Source organism: Pelobates fuscus, chromosome 10 (genome assembly GCF_036172605.1).
Source record: "Pelobates fuscus isolate aPelFus1 chromosome 10, aPelFus1.pri, whole genome shotgun sequence".
Classification (NCBI taxonomy): domain Eukaryota; kingdom Metazoa; phylum Chordata; class Amphibia; order Anura; family Pelobatidae; genus Pelobates; species Pelobates fuscus.
In genome coordinates this window covers 113682410-113700718 of record NC_086326.1, presented here as the reverse complement: position 1 = coordinate 113700718, position 18309 = coordinate 113682410, and the positions used below count along the sequence as shown (strand labels likewise).

Genomic DNA, 18309 nt, shown 5'->3' with positions numbered 1-18309 from the left:
CTCCGTCCGGGACTCCAAGATGGCGGTTGGGTGCCTTCCGGTTATTCTGACGTCATGACGCCGACGTGATTTGTCCCGGCATTCAGACGCACCATATGATCGGGAGGTTCTTAGTTTCACATTTTTTGATGTAGAAAAAGAAGTCCTCTATAGAGAAAAGTGCCATTTTGGAACCTGGCATAAAGTCCACTTAGTATTCATTATTAAAAGGGAAACTAATGAATAGAAAATAAGTATCAAATATTTAATGACCAAAAGGTAACTGAATAAAACTGAATTTCATACACAAACATCCCATTATAAGGAGAGGTTAAATATGATATATAAATTAAAAAAATATCATATAAATGGACTAAATTATTTGAAAAAATAATTAGAATTAAATCAGAGCTGCCATTTCGAAGTCCAAATTGAGTCCACCCGGAGACAAAGTCTCCAAATTAAAAATCCATCTCATCTCACAACGATTTAGGGCGGACTCAACATGGCCTCCTCTCCAATGGCAGTTAATTTGTTGGATAGCATGAAAAGTGAGCCCAGTAGGGTCTCCTCCATGAACATTGAGAAAATGAGAAGACATATTATGTTTAAGAAAACCTCTCCTTATATTATATACATGCTCACGTATCCTTGTTTTAAGGCTCCTAGACGTCCTCCCTACATACTGTAGCCCACAAGGACACGTGAGCAAATACACCACATTTTTGGGGTGACAGGTGATAAACGAATTGATTTTAAAAATCTTGGACCCTATTCTAGACTTGAATTCATCTGTTTGGGTCTATTTTTAAAATTTTTGCAACCCATACATACTCCACAATAATGAAAACCCTTCTTTAATGATTTATAATTACTCAGAAAATTATCCTTTTGTTTAGGCATATCTAGATAGCTTGATGTTAATTTTTGTTTTAGATTTTTTGCTCCCCTAAATATTAATTTCGGTCTATTCTCCAGATATGGTAGGATCTCTCAATCCTGCTGGAGGATATGCCAATTTCTTCCTAAGACCCTTTTTAATGCTTTATGTTCCTGATTGTAATTAAAGATAAAGGGTATTTTATCTTTATTTTCTACTGGATTTTTCTGTTGGTATTTTAATAAGGGATCTCTATCCATTGCCCTGATTTTCCGGATTTCCCGATCCAAATCATCAGTACAATAACCTCGATCTATGGAAATCAAAAGACTCCAATTTAGTACAGTTGCGTCTCATATGGAGAAATTGCCCTCTAGGTATATTATTAAGCCAGGGATGGAAATGGCAACTTTCTTTATGAATATATCCATTTACATCCACTGGCTTAAAAAAAGTACGTGTAATGATGTTGGAATCTTTGATTGAGATTTCCAAGTTAAGAAAATGAATACTCTGTTGGCTAGACTCTTGAGTCAAAAGAATATTCCACCGATTAGAATTCAAAAAAATTTAAAAAATTAAAAAAGGAATTGGAATCTCCTCTCCAAATAATAAACATTATAAACAATATAACGTTTGTATAGGGCCAGGTTCGCGCTCCAGCTATGCTGGGAATAAACAAAATGTTTTTCCCAATATGCCATAAACAGGTTGGCATAGCTGGGCGCGAACCTGGTCCCCATAGCAGTCCCTCTGCACTGTAAAAAGAAATCTCCCTCGAACCCAAAAAAATTGTTCCGAAGGATAAATGAAATACCTTCCATTACAAAGTCTACTTGATCAGTTGGATATAACATAGAACTTTCTAAGAAAAAACGTGTGGCTATACATCCAATATCATGTTCGATGCATGTATAAAGACTAGTGACGTCACACGTGACAAATAGAAAATCACTTTTCCACTTAAAGTATTTTAATATATGAAGCAGACTCATAGAATCTTTTAGATACGAGGGGCTATCTTTGACTAGTGGTTGGAGAAGAGTATCGATGTATTTCGATAAGTTGGACAAGAGGGATCCCACCCCGGAGACTATAGGTCTCCCTGGGGGATTATGGATATCCTTGTACAACTTAGGTAGTGTATATACAACTGGTATTTTTGGAGATTTAATATTTAAATAAATCATATTCTTTTTTATTTAGAACACCTTTTGAAAAGCCTTTATCCAGAAGATCAATAAAGTTCTTCTGGATATCAGCTTGGGAATTTTTGTTAAGTTTTAAATAGGTCTCTTTATCTCCTAGTTGTCGATACATTTCCAGGACATAATTATCTCTATCCATAACCACTACTCCTCCCCCCTTATCTGCAGGTTTTATGACTATCTGGGCATCTTCTTTTAGACTTTGTATTGCTGATATTTCTGATTTAGTCAAATTCTTTTTCTTATTGAGCTTAATCTTTTTAATATCATTAATGCATGCTCGTTCAAAAACTTTCATAGAGTTGGACTTTAGATGAATAGGGTAAAAGGAAGAGAGAGGTTTTAGGTCAGTACCATGTGTATGTGTATGAAATTCAGTTTTATTCAGTTACCTTTTGGGAATTAAATATTTGATACTTATTTTCTATTCATCAGTTTCCCTTTTAATAATAAATACTAAGTGGACTTTATGCCAGATTCCAAAATGGCACTTTTCTCTATAGAGACATCAAAAAAGGTGAAACGAAGAACCTCCCGATCATATGGTGCGTCTGAATGCCGGGACGAATCACGTCGGCGTCATGACGTCAGAATAACCGGAAGGCACCCGACCGCCATCTTGGAGCCCCGGACGGAGAAAAAAAGCCAAAATAAAGTCGGAGGAAGAATGAGAGAATTGAGTGAACATTTAATACTGACAAGAAGGTCCACGTGTAATACAATGTTTAATTATGTTTAGAATGTTAGAAATATGTGTATTTTAGGAGAACATATAAGAAATGAAAAATTTGACCTTCCCAATATGGCGGAGACAAGTCGGAAGGACCATATACTGTCCTTGAACTAACATATGTTTTTGATTGTCTAATTAATTTGTATGTATAAATCAGATTGAAATGTATTTTATAGATTATGCACCTGAGGAAGACCTGTTACGGTTGAAACGCGTTGTGCTTTCATTTTTATTGTTTTTAAGCAAGTAAAAACTTTTCTACTTAATTCTATTCCGCTGTGGTTTCTTATGGTGTGGGAAAAGTGCCTTATTACAAGATACCAGTGGAGACAGCTTGAATAAGCTTATTATTCACATGCTTCTACAGTTAAAGCCTGCTTTCTAAGGCTCTACAGATCGTGAGTGACCCATTACCTCTGATTTATTCTATCTCCAAAGTGTTACAGTATTATGCTATGCATTTCTTTTTATTTTTAGGTTGATAGAAAGATTCACCTTTATAACCTCCCTAAACGTTTATCTTTGTTTTTGGGATGTATGTTCATAGTGCTTTTTGGTGATTCTGCAGCACTTGGGAGTAGTTGCTTCTCTCATTAATAGCGCCAATCTACCCATCTATTTTTTCCTGGTTCTCCAGGAATTATAGTTCTGTTTGTTCTTGTCAGCTAATTTCCCATCATCCCTATGAGAACCTAGCTGAGACCTGAAGCATCAGTCGTAAAATTCTGAACGATCGATTTGAGAACTAGAACAAAAAGTAAGAACCATCTGGCATCCTTTATTTCTGCCTGGTTCAGAAAGTGTCGCGTTCCCGCGGGCGGCTGCAAGGGGAGGCTGCACTCCGCTCGCAGTACTCACCCTCCAGCCGTCCGCGGTCCCCTCCTCCTCGTGGGTTCGGTGAGCAGCATCCTTCCGGCCTCGGATGCCGCCCGCGACTTCCTCCATGTCCCCTAGCGGCAGCATGCATGACGCTGCACGCTGGGAGACCGCCCAATATATCACACGCCGGGGTCAGTCACCTGACCCGGCGTTAAAGGCACAGTGCCTCAATCACAGTGGGAGGTTTAGATATCTCCCAGGTGTGATTGTTAATTCTGATTGGAAATTTTCCAATCAGATATAACCTTTTGGTATAAATACTTACCTTTCCTGTTCCTCCCTGCCCTGTTGTGGTCTTTGCTTGATAATATTGCTACTGAACTTGTGTTTCTGGTTACGTACTCTCTGGCTTGTTTATCTGACTTTGTGACTTTCTCCTACCCTTTGACCTCGGCTTGTTTCTCGTTATCCTGTCGTCTGGTTCCCCTTACTCGGCTTGTCTCCTGACTATTCTTTGTGTGCTTAGCCTGGCCACTCTAAGGTCTGGTACTGCACCTTTTCTGTGTGTGTGTGTGTGTTAGCGTGTTGGGTTCCCCGAATTGTGACAGAAAGGAATGACCGAAGTATAGGATTTTACTGCAAAATCTTATTAGCAACTGTATCTGGCCACTGAATGACCTGTAAACAGTGCTATACCTAAAGACGCTGAAGAGACCAAGCAGGTTCTTACAAGACGGGAACCAATATTATTTCCCAAGTATCTGTCTACTGAAGTAGAAGAGAGAGATTTCAGGTGATAATGACAGAGAGAACCACTTTGTTTTTTTTTTTCTTCAGGGAATTACCATTCTCTGAGAGTCAAAAACCCTTGTCAAAATATTTACACCTGAACTGTTCCTTGACAAACACCAAAACTGCACACTTCATGAAAAGGGAATTATTTATCAGAAGATTGATTAGCATCCACCTGTATGCTGTAGAAACACCCTAACCTTTAGGGGCTGGTGTACAAAAATTAATTAGATGCCCCTGAGGAAGCAGAATTGTAGAGATTCAACAAATTTATGGATGGCAATATTTTGCATAGTGAGAGAATCTCAAGCGGCAATTGCCATAAACCTTTTCTTAAAAATAAGTGCAGACAAACCTAGGCAGACAACCATCTCAGTCATATCATATCTATTTGCAGGGAACAAATTGAACCTGGTGGAACTACACCATGATCCATAGGTTTGCAGCTGTACTAGAATTTGCTTCAAGACCAGTAACATGAGGAAGAAATAATTTTCCATGAAGACTTGTTCATACAGGTTACCATCTTTATTGGCGGAAGCGAGACTGATTACATAGATTTACAGTCAGAATAAGACAATACCCATGATCCAGGCTTTCCTTAGCCGTAATTGGGAAGCAGAGGCTAGAGCAGAAATAATATCTGCAAACTGTACTTCAAAACCTGTTTGATGCAGACTCTGCAGGAATCAATAGCAGAATTAATTCTTTAAAATTGGAATACCAACCAACAGCCTTACCTGATAGAGGCTTTCCTTAGCTGTATTTGGGAAGCAGAAGCTAGAGCAGACAGAATATCTGCAACTGCATTACAAAACCTGTTTGATGCCGACTCTGCTGGAATTAATAGCAGAAGGAATTCGTTAAAATTGCAATTCCAACCAACAGCCTTACCTGATAGAGGCTTTCCTTAGTCGTAATTGGGAAACAGAGGCTAGAGCAGACAGAATAGCTGCAACTGCATTTAAAACCTGTTTGATGCAAACCCTGCAGTAACCAAAATTAGGAAGCATTTTCTTGAATTTTCCATTCCAACAGTCAGCTGAAACCTATCTGACTTGGAATTTAAGATAAAACATAAAATGTGCAACCATGGAGTGAAGCACAGGAAAAGTTCTGCCTCAGCTGAAAAACAGACTGCCTTTTTAGAAACTGATATCAGGTGAAACTAGTTGAGGTGGCTAGAATGCTAATTGCAACATAGCTTTGTCTACAGCAATTGCTAAAAGCCTACTGCATGTTTAACCCCTTAAGGACACATGACATGTGTGACATGTCATGATTCCCTTTTATTCCAGAAGTTTGGTCCTTAAGGGGTTAAGCAAATAAACACTGCAGCTAGGATCCTGGCATTTAAAGAATCCATCTGCTACAACAGTATATTAACTTAACCAAAACCAGATTTTAAATATCAGCCTCCTAAGCATAACCTAGCGAGGATAATCCTCCAATAGTCATACGGGTCATGCTCTTGTGAATATATATCACTTCACTTTAATTGCTGACCCTGTTGCAGCAATTAGTGATTATTGAAACCCATATTAACTAATCACCGAGCAGCAGCTAATTTGAGCCAGAAAAGAAACTTAAAGTTTCCCAATAGAATTATGTAAAAGTATATGCTAATACCCTTTATAGGCTTTACTCAAAGAATAATCTATTTTGGACCCGATCTACTAAGTGCTTACCCCTGCAAAGCGCTATATGATTGAAGACTTTAGTAATAATCCTTAACCCCTTAAGGACACATGACATGTATGACATGTCATGATTCCCCTTTTATTCCAGAAGTTTGGACCTTAAGGGGTTAAATGAAGAGAAATTAAAAACCATCCTACTTAGAAACATTATCGACGTTGCAGCACTGATAATTAACTTATTCAGGCTAGAGTCATTTTAGATAAAGCAAAAAGGCTTACCTTAAATGTCCTCAGAGTGTGTTGGAGGTTGGTGAGAACACACTTGCAACAGATTCTGAGTGCACCTGGCAACAGTTAGTTCCTGCTGGGTAAACAGCCTCTCTAAGTCCTGGAAACCAATATCTTGACCCCGGAGAGAAAAAACAAAGATATTGGCGCCTGAATTTTAAATCACATTACGCATGTCCTGCATTTCGCGATTCCACGGTGGAAATAAACATAATCTGTACGAGTGTTCGACCGCCAGGACTTCCCAGCTAGTGCCCAAAAGCGCACCATCGTCTGCCCGGCACCTGGCTCGGTATAGACGGAATTAATACAACCCGGGGAGCTACAGCTGTCTGGAGTGTAAACCCTGGCTGATCTCTGAAAAATGTATTTAAAAGAAGTAGAGCCTCAGCCCTCTCACCATACTTCTAGGAGAAAACCTGACCTGACACCCTCCTCTGCCGGAGGCAGGCAAAGAACTGGGGATGTCTTGGATAGGAAGCAATTTATAAGGCCAAAGGTTAATTGGGGGAGGTCCTTGAAAAGTTTTAGGATTGCCTGCCTGTTTTATCCCTCCAGATGAAATCCCGGTCGTAAAGCACAATCTGAAGGGAAAAAGTAGCTTACCCACTGTCAATGTTGCCATAAGCGCCACCATTACCACCACTGCCTCCACCACCATCAACACCAGTACAATCACCATCAATATTTCCATTAGCATTAATCAACCAAACATTAGTGTACAGACAGGTTTCACTGCCATAGATGCAAATCTACCGGCATCTTCATCACTCAGAAGGCAGAGGTGGGTGTAAATGGATTGCATTAAAGCAAATTTTGGCACCACTTTGTGTCCAACCAACCTGAAAAGTGCTAATTGTGTGGTAATGAAGTGAGTAGGGGGCAAATGAAAGGTCATCTAACTAGTGCCTGTATGAAGCAACAACTGCAAGAGATAAATACTGATGTCCTGAAAACAAACAAAATAACAATAAATCTGCTGAAGTGGTTCTGAATCAAATTATTCCATCCTACACAAGTCTAGTAACCACCAGTCTCACACTAGGATTTATTGAACTATTAAGACATATATACTAGCCTATATAAGATATCAAGTTGTATGCCAAGAATGAGCGAGACATTGACTCACTGATCCACCTAACTAGGATATACAGCAAGGACATCAGCCATTTGGACTAGAAAAGTGCAGGTGGATGATAGCAAAAACAGGGGATGATCAGGACAGAAGGAGTTGAAGTTCCAGAAGGCCAAATAGAAGATGTAGAGAACAGCTACAAGTACCTGGGGGTACCACAAATGCATGGTACCATGAGGAAGAGGCAAGGAGGATAGCAACATACAAGTATCTCCAAAGAGTCAGACAGGTCCTGAAGTCCCAGCTCAATGGCAAGAACAAGATCCAAGCCATCAACACATATGCCCTAACGGTCATCAGGTACCCAGCTGGAATAATAACTGGGCCAAGAGAAGAACTGGTCACCATGGATATCAAGACCAGGAAACTACTCAATATGAATGGAGGATTCTACATTAAATCCAGCACCCAGAGACTGTACGCCTGCCAGAAGGAAGGATGTTGGGGCCTGATGAGTGTCAAGGTCACATTCCTGGTTGAAACACAGAGCATCCACAAGTACATCATGAAGATGGCTCCCAAAGATGAACTGCTAAGGGAATGCCTGAGACTTCCACAGATCAAGGATGCTGTAAAAGAGGAGCTTCCTTGGCAAGACAAACCTCTCCATGTAGTGTATCAGCGGCAGATAGTGGATGCGACTCACATGACAAAATCCTACCCGTAGTTGGAAAAGGGCAGCACTGAGGTACTAATCCTAGCAGCACAGGAGCAGGCACTCATCACCAGATCAATAGAAGCTGGAGTCTACCACACAAAGCAAGACCCAAGGTGCACACTGTGCAATAAGGCCTCTGAGACAGTCCAGCACCTAGTAGCCAGATGCAAGATGTTAGCAGGAACAGCATACATGGAGAGACACAACCAAGTTGCTGGGCTTGTGTACCGAAACATATTCACAGAATATGGACTGGACCTGCCACAAAGGGTAGTGAGAATGACAGGGCTAAGATCCTGTGGGACTTCAAGATCCAGACAGACAAGCAAGTGCTGGCCAATCAACCTGACATCGTGGTGGTAGACATAGAACAAAAGACTGCAGTCTTGGTGGATCTGGCAATACCCAGTGACTATAACATCAGCAAGAAGGAACATGAGAAGGTGGACAAATATGAAGGACTGAAAGAAGAACTAGAAAGGATGTGGAAAGTGAAGGCAGTAGTAGTCCCATTTGTGATAGGAGCACTCGGGGCTGTGACTCCCAAGTTGGGGGAGTGGCTTCAACAGATTCCAGGTGGGACATCTGAGATCGCTCTCCAGAAGACTGCAGTTCTAGGAATGGCTAAGATACTGCGCAGAACTCTCAAACTCCCACGCCTCTGGTAGAGGACACGAGAATGAGGAATAAAACATACCACTCAGGAGGGGTGAGAAAAATCACACACACACCTCCCCAATTCAACGTTTGTGTAAATAAATGGCTATCTACCATTCAAAGCTGGTGTAAGGGGCACTGTCATTAGCTAGGCAAGAAAAACATTTATTTATTTTACTGAGCAACCAAAGAAAAAAGGATGCTCCTCTTATTGTCGGGATCCCGCGGGCGGCTGCGAGGGGAGGCTGCACTCCGCTCACAGTACTCACCCTCCAGCCGTCCGCGGTCCCCGCCTCTTCCTGGGCTCGGCGAGCGGCATCCTTCCGTCCTCGGATGCCGCCCGCGTCTTCCTCCACGTCCCCCAGCGGCAGCATGCATGACGCTGCACGCTGGAAGACCGCCCAAGATATTACACGCCGGGGTCAGTCACCTGACCCGGCGTTAAAGGCACAGTGCCTCAATCACAGTGGGAGGTTTAGATATCTCCCAGGTGTGATTGGATAATTTCCAATCAGAATTAACAATCAGAATTAACCTTATGGTTTAAATTATTACCTTTCCTGTTCCTCCCTGCCCATATACTGTATATGTTAATTAAATCAGCATTTTAGTATGTTTCCTCTAAGTATCAATTCCTCCTCTTGATTGGACAGGAGATGCAGCCAACATCATTTGGGCAGAACCTTGCCCATGTTGTCAAACAGGGCTACTATTTGTCCCTTTAAAAAAAACAAACAAAAAAAACAAAACAAAAAACGCACACAACTTAATTCCATCAATTATTGGTGCCATGTGTGAAAACCCTAATCCCTAAACATCCAGACATATTTGGCCATTACCTTGTCCCTTGCTTGGGTTTATGTCTGTCCGGTGCTGTAGAGATACATAATTTTGCCGCTTGTAGACCCAAATTTGGCCTGGTTACAATTAAGTTTAAAATGAATGTTCAAGTCTAGCTATTATGCTTAAATTCTCTTTCTAAAAAATAATTTCATGACTCCTTTGTCCCATTACAGTGTTCTGTGAAGCATGAAATATTTTCAAAGAACCTTTACTTAAAGATCAATTTTCAAGAACAGTGTATCATACCTAACATTGTAACAATAACGTATAAAAACATCCTACAAAAGAGAGTAGTGGCAGTTTATGTATGCACAAATGAGAAGAGGGGATCTGAAAAACAAATAAAAAATGAAAATGCTAGTCAAATACACAAGAGTGAATAGCAGAATAAGGAAGACTAATTATTAATGGAGAGTGTAATTATTTGGGCGATACCAGGTCAAGTAGATTTGAGCACTTCTGTGCACTTTGAGCACTTCTGTGCACTTTGAGCACTTCTTTGAGCACTTCTTTGAGCACTTCTTTGAGCACTTCTCTGGCAAAGGGAGTTCCCTACAGTTAGCAATTTAAATGGTGTTAATCATATTCAGGCTCAAATAAGTTAAAAGTACAGATACTAGGAAGTTATCCCAGGCATACAACATTCTGGCCATCTCATCAAGTCTATTGTTTGTTGAAGTCACTAAAATTTCCATAGATTTAATTTCCTTGACCATGGAAATGTACTTCAATTCAGTGTCTTTTCAAATTTCTGAATTCAGGAATTTTGTATAAAGCCTTTTCAGTGGAGTATGAACCCCAAAACGTTGGAAGTGCATAATGAATCAATAATAAAAAAAAAAAAATATGATCAATTTATTTATTGCCCTTTGTGTAGGGTGGTATAAAAGAAGGGTATCCTTACCCCATTCATTTGTTTCTACATCCAATAATCGATGTAGGGAAGATGAAGAAAGAAGCTAGCACTCCAGAATATACACCTTTTTAACTATGCTTTTTCATGCTCATTAGTTCAGTTTTAGACCCCAAGTGCTAAAATGTGTTACAACTTGAGTACTTAAACAGTCGGCCAACTATTCTCAAATTTGCATAAAGGGGAATTTTCGTGTTATCATTATAAGCACAAACTTACCCTGCAATGTTGAAACAAGACCAGTGCTCACTCCTGAGATGATATCATGTATTATCCATTCCTTCCATCTGTATTTTGGTAGCCAATCCAAGATGGGGAAAATGGACTTTAGCACTAGAAGGGGAGTCCTCCGTGAACATCTGTAAGATTAAAATCAAACAACTATTGCTGACATGTAGTGCAAACTTTAGTAAAATTGTTACTCGATTATATAACTTGAAAACAGCTTTTACTTATGATCTTGCTAACAGTAATATACCCTACATATATTTATACAAATGGATAGAATGCGCTATTAGAATTTCATAAAATTACCAAATCAAGTAGTGTAAGTTATATGTATAAAATATTTTTTTTTTTTTTTTTTTTTTTTTTTTTTTGGTTTTTTAACTTTGCAGACTTTTTTTATTGCAACATTGTTTTAGAATTCTTACCAAGCAGTTTTTTTTTTTTTTTTTTTTTAATTCTTTATTTTTAGCGTGCATGAAAATATAACAAGTGGGCTCGTCATGCCCCAACAGCTTTGACAATCATACAAACAGACATTTAACAGTTGGTTGGCATGTGGAATCTACTGCACAATTTTTATATAGATTAATAGTTGGTTAAACTACTCTGCATAAGTATACATAATATGGCAGGTTAAGTATAACAGTTGCTGAACAAGTCGTAGGGGCATTGGGTTAAACGGCTCATGTTTAGTAAAATAGCTGTGGCTTGCCCTACATATCTAGTAAGACTGCGTTTGGGTATGAAGAATATTTCAGCGGTTCTAACAGATCAGCCGGTGTAGTGCAGTAAAACTGACAGGATTCATGTTAACTCTAGGCTTTATCTTCGTGTTATTATGCCTGTCTTTATATAAAACATACAAGCTAAACATGCTATCTAGAGGCATGATCTTTCAAACATGGTAATAGTTAGGTAAGTATATGAAACAGGAGAGACATTATCACTGGTGCTAACTGGAGTGCTGTTATGCAGAGAGCAGATGTATGCAAACATATGCCTCAGGTAAGGTCAAGGGCCCGTTGAAGGAAGGAGAGAGGGATCTCCAGGCACAGGCTCGAGGTTTTGCACGTCTTATCCTATGCCCTTCTGGCACTGCGGTGGACCCGGCAGCATTTTGTTGCTCAAGTCCCACATAACGGTGTCCCACCTGTCCCTGGCTTCAGCACAGCCCAGTGTACCTTGCCCTCTGGTCCGGTCATGGCCTGCTACCCAGACTTGGTCTCCGGGTCTGCTGCCTGTATCCTGCTTTGCACGCTGAGTCCCTGTATTCCAAGGATGTGGGCTGTCCCTTGGGGTTTGTCCCCGGTTGGATTGAGGTCCAGGTGTGTGAAGGCTGCCGTCATTGTGGCGTTTCTGTGTGCGGTGTGCTGTCCGCTTTCTCTTCCTCCACCTGCCCGATTTTGGCGTTGATTATTCTTTGTTTTGAAGAGAGTCTGATTCATCATTTGTTCGTGAAATTCCTGCATGTCATGTTTTTTACATTTCATGTAAATGTAAATGTTCCCCTGCCATACTCTTTTGCTCTACTACCTTGCTCTACCTATATCATTAACCGTGAAAGGGGGAAACAATACTTAATGATAGGTGCATTCATTTTGGATGAACAATGATTCGTCTAAATTTTCAGTTATTTGTGGATTAAAAAAAATATATAAAAAAATGAAAACACAAATGGTGACAAACAAATCCACTGGTTCTGAATGCTTGACTGTAAAAAGGAGAGAAAATGTTGACTAACTGATTTTCTAATCCAATCCTCCATCTGCAGTTATACAGTTGCAAGAAAAAGTATGTGAACCCTTTGGAATGATATGGATTTCTGCACAAATTGGTCATAAAATGTGATCTGATCATCATTTAAGTCACAACAATAGACAATCACAGTCTGCTTAAACTAATAACACACAAAGAGTGAAATGTTGCCATGTTTTTATTGACCATCACATTTTATGAGCAATTTGTGCAGAAATCCATATCATTCCAAAGGGTTCACATACTTTTTCTTGCAACTGTATACACAGGAGGTCTGTCCATTCATGGTTCTAGCTTCCTCTGTCCAATCTTAACATAGTACAGCCATCATTGTAGAACAAAAAAAACACACGACTATATATAATGCCAAAATACCAGAGTATTGCGGTATGTAATGATACCTTTTTTTATTGGGCTAACATAATATTTCAAAGACAAGCTTTCAAGAGTTTTCCTCTCTTTCTCAGGCCTTATGTTAGTCTAGTATTTTGACATCTTGTCTACTGGACTAGCTACTAATCCATATAAAATGATATAAATATAAAAGTAATAAGCCCTTGCAATCCAACTCAAAAAATAATGATACCCGGTGCTCTGGTAGCTAAGCTATACAGAAAAAAAAGAGAGAGAGAGAGAGAGAGAGAGAGAGAGAGAGAGAGATTTGTTTGATTTAATATAAGATTTATATCAAATCCAGTGAGTGCTCTCATTTTTTCGGATTACATATTTGCACAGAGAAGCACCCTGGTAAAATTTTGAATTGATTTGAACGTTTAGGGGAAGAGTGCCAGAAATTTTGGATAGAGAGAGATATAGATATAGATATACACACACAAACATATTTTAACACAAGATCCAGCACACTCACCTATCCACTAAAGATCAACTTCAATGTTGAAAGATTTTATTTGTTGTTTTAAAAACATCTAATCTAGGCAAAAATAATGGGGGTTTAGTTACATTATATGATCATACATTGCATAAGCATGCCACAACGTCAATGTACCCCATCTTTGGCAGGTCCTACACTAACAGCCTAGTGTGTGTGTATATACACACATACACATACATACATATATATACACACACACACTAACACACACAGATCCCTTTCCCCCCCCCTCTATTACTCAAGCAGTCAGGGAGAAAAAGAGAGCATTGAGTAAATGTCCAGTCTATGCTTTTGGTAATTCCGATATAAGGCTTACTTATAATCTTACTCTCTGCAGCCAGGGTGTGTGTGTGTGTGTGTATATATATATTATTTATATATATATATATATATATATATACAAAGTCAGGAGGGCTGCACTCGCCTAAACATGCATATATTACAGGGTGCTTTTTTTTTTTAATATATATATATATATATATATATATACACACACACACATATACATATACACACACACACACACACACACACACACACACATATATATATACACACACCTTTCCCCTTCCCCCCTCTATTACTCAAGGAACTGGTTAACAAGCCTCAGAAGATGACAGGGGAGAGCCTACAAAATAGTATTGCCAGTATCACTAGTATCTACAATGGTTCCAGAGCAGACTGTAGACACTAGTACCAGGGCCTTCACCAGAAATTTTGGGGGCCCTGACAAAGCACAAGGTCTGGGCCCACCCGCCTCCCTCTCCCCCCCGCCCAGCCCGCCCACAGGACTCCTACTGAGTGCTTCAAATAATGCAGGACTGAATGTCGTGTGTATAGTGGAAGTGAATTAGAATGTGTGTAGTGGATGTAGTGTTTGTGTGTATTAGATACTGTTTGTGCAGTGAATGCAGAGTGTGTTTGTGAAGCGGATGCAGTGTGTATAGTGAACGCAGAGTGTGTTTAAGTAGTGGATGTAGTGTTTGTGTGTACTAGATGCAATGTGTTTAGTGGATGCAGTGTCTGTAGTGGATGTAGTGTGTTTATTAGACGCAGTGTCTCTGTATAGTGAATGCAGAGTGTTTGAATGTAGTGTGTGTACTGTGAATTCAGGATGTTTGTGTAGTGGATGCTATGTGTATAGTTAATGCAGAGTGTGTGTCAGTGTAATGAATGCAGTGTGTGTGTGTGTGTTAGTGTAGTGGATGCAGAGTGTGTGTCAGTGTAGTGTATGCAGAGTGTGTGTTAGTGTAGTGGATGCAGAGTGTGTGTCAGTGTAGTGTATGCAGAGTGTGTGTGTGTGTGTGTGTGTGTGAGTGTAGTGAATGCAGAGTGTGTGTGTCAGTGTAGTATATGCAGAGTGTGTGTGTGTGTTAGTGTAGTGAACACAGTGTATGTGTATGCTAGTGTAATGAATGCAGTGTGTGTTTTAGTGTAATATGTGTATGGCGTGTGTGTGTAGTGTAAATGGAGCATTCCAAAAAAGTTATTTCCCCCCTCCCTGGTTCTTACCTGGTCCAGGGAGGGGGGAGATACCAAGATCCCTGGTGGTCTGGTGGCATTGTGGGCCTCCCGGCTCCGTACACTTGCAGAGGGGGCCCAGCGGAGTGCAAGTGTACTTGCAAGCTCTTCCCTCTCTGTAACTCCCGCGAGCGCGGCGTGCGTGCCGCGCGGAGCGTTGCCATGGTAACCCATGACAACGCTCTAACGGCCGCACGTCTCGCGGGAGTTACAGAGAGGGAAGAGCTTGTAAGTAGCTACAGCTGCCCGGCCCTATAAAAACACACACCAGTTCTGAGTTTGCTTTTCACAAGAAGCATTGCCTGATGTGAATGATGCCTCGCACAAAAGAGCTACGATTAAGAATTATTGACTTGCATAAAGCTGGAAAGGGTTATAAAAGTATCTCCAAAAACCTAGCTGTTCATCAGTCCACGGTAAGACAAATTGTCTATAAATGGAGAAAGTTCAGCACTGCTGCTACTCTCCCTAGGAGTGGCCATCCTGTAAAGATGACTGCAAGAGCACAGCGCAGACTGCTCAATGAGGTGAAGAAGAATCCGAGAGTGTCAGCTAAAGACTTACAAAAGTCACTGGCAAATGCTAACATCCCTGGTAGCGAATCTACAATACGTAAAACACTAAACCAGAATGGATTTCATGGGAGGATACCACAGAGGAAGCCACTGCTGACCAAACAAAACATTGCTGCACGTTTACAGTTTGCACAAGAGCACCTGGATGTTCCACAGCAGTACTGGCAAAATATTCTGTGGACAGATGAAACCAAAGTTGAGTTGTTTGGAAGAAACACACAACACTATGTGTGGCGAAAGAGAGGCACAGCACACCAACATCAAAACCTCATACCAACTGTGAAGTATGGTGGTGGGGGCATCAGGGTTTGGGGCTGCTTTGCTGCATCAGGGCCTGGACGGATTGTTATCATGAATGAATTCCCAAGTTTATCAAGACATTTTGCAGGAGAACTTAAGGCCATCTGTCTACCAGCTGAAGCTCAACAGAAGATGGGTGTTGCAACAGGACAATGACCCAGAGCATAGAAGTAAATCAACAACAGAATGGCTTAAACAGAAGAAAATATGCCTTCTGAAGTGGCCCAGTCAGAGTCCTGACCTCAACCTGATTGAGATGTTGTGGCATGACCTCAAGAAAGCGATTCACACCAGACATCCCAAGAATATTGCTAAACTGAAACAGTTCTGTAAAGAGGAATGGTCAAGAATTACTCCTGACCGTTGTGCACGTCTGATCTGCAACTACAGGAAATGTTTGGTTGAAGTTATTGCTGCCAAAGGAGGTTCAAGCAGTTAAAAGTATGTGAACCCTTTGGAATGATATGGATTTCTGCACAAATTGCTCATAAAATGTGATGGTCAATAAAAACATGGCAACATTTCATTCTTTGTGTGTTATTAGTTTAAGCAGACTGTGATTGTCTAATTGTCTATTGTTGTGACTTAGATGATCAGATCACATTTTATGACCAATTTGTGCAGAAATCCATATCATTCTAAAGGGTTCACATACTTTTTCTTGCAACTGTGTGTGCATGTATATATATATATATATATATATATATATATATATATATATATATATTTACAGAAAGTTTGAAGTTCACATCTTTGGATGACTGCAAAGAATACAAATTAAACTCACCATGAATTGTAGTACTTCAGGTGTATACTACCTCATTACGTGCACATGCCCCAAACAATATGTGGGAAGAACAAAAAGACCTCTCAAGATAATGATTGCAGAACATATCCACAAGATTAGAAGAGGTCTACCCACACATAATTTATCTAGGCACTTCAAGGAAATACTGTCACGGCTTACCTTAGTATGCAGAAATATGTGCTCACCCTTGCAATTAAACACAGGCCAAGGTGGTCAGATAAGAATTTACCTGGCCTGTGTGGCTGTGCAGGATAATGCTCCAAGTCACAGTACAGGTACGGACACAAGCAGGAGAATCGTCGTGGGTAAGCCAAAGGTCAGAGGGTGCCAGAAGTCAGGATAAACGAGGGTAAGCCAAAGTCAGAGGATGCCAGAAGTCAGGATACACGAATAGAAAGCCAAGGTCAGGAGCCACCTGGAGAACACTGGAACACCAACACAGGAACCAGAGTCAATGAACTGACAATGGCCTCAGGGAGAGGCAGTGTCTTATACCTGGCTAATGAGGCATAAGCTACAGGTGGACCATAATTGACAGGAGCAGTCTCAGGTAAATTCCAGCCCCCAGTGCTGGAAACAAGGCAAGATCAGACTTCAGGCTGATATTCGAGCTGTATAGTGGCTCAGAGGAGAAACAGCAGGTCCAGGACTGGAAAGTACCCATGTTCAAATCCCTTGTTGGGCACTGCTGGGGCGACCGCAACTGGCTGTCATGGTGAGAACTGTGACAGGACCCCCCTTTTAAGAACGCCCACCGGGCGTGAACTAGCTCTTTGTCTTTTTCAAACACCTCATCGGTTTCAAAATCAGAATCAAGAAATCGAAGTCCCCAGAGCGGAGTCTCTGACCAGTATGGGACTCCATAGTACCAGCTTCTGGTACCGTTGGAGATAGGTCAAGGTCTTCGATGATCCGGTTACAGGCGGTAAGTACTTTTATTACCATAACAGGAGTGGAGTTCGTGGCTTGCAATGCCATCTCGAACCTTTGTAAGTCCTCTTTTTGGACTATGGTACCATTAAAGGCATAGGTACAGTCCGAAGGTAATTCTTCTCTAACCCCTTAAGGACACATGACATGTCATGATTCCCTTTTATTCCAGAAGTTTGGTCCTTAAGGGGTTAAGCTGGCAGGAAGAAGTGGTATTAACAGAAGTATCTTCAGGAGAGGGTGCATATGCCTCAGGAGCAGAAGGTAGAAACTTCTCAGGGGTACAGGATGCTGTTTACCATAATCTGAGTACCCTTTTGTGTCCTGGAGCGTGGACAGGTCTGGCAGCAACCTTGGCAGTTTCCAGGCTGTGTTACCGGGATGAAAGGACGAGTCCGTAGGGTACCCAATAGGAGAGTTTTTGGCCTAGGGGGATGAATTGGGCAGAGAGATGAAATGCCCTCTTTCTTCACAGTATAAACACAGGTCATGGACTCTCCTACGGTCTCTTTCCTTAGGAGGCAAACTAGTTTGGGTAAATCCGATCTCCATGGGTTTCTCCCTGTCCACTGGAGATTCACAGCTTGCTTGAGTACAATCAGGGTTACAAGGTGAGTTCACGCTGCAACAGGATGAGGACTTTGTATGTGTGTATTAAGTCTTTTTATCTAGGTAACCGAGATCTGCAGGTACCTGGAGCAAGCTTGGGAGTTGCTTTCCTGGAGGCAAACGCACTGAGAGTCCATTGAGGTCAT

At 40.9% G+C, this 18309-nt stretch overlaps 1 protein-coding gene across 1 annotated transcript in view; it reads right to left on the bottom strand.

The window, feature by feature from the left end:
- LOC134575595 (pendrin-like) overlaps positions 1-18309 on the bottom strand; it is a 260212-nt gene that overhangs the window by 194165 nt on the left and 47738 nt on the right. The window contains exon 3 of the mRNA XM_063434915.1: positions 10765-10904. Coding sequence (XP_063290985.1) covers positions 10765-10904 — 140 coding nt within the window. The remainder of the gene's footprint in view (positions 1-10764; positions 10905-18309) is intronic.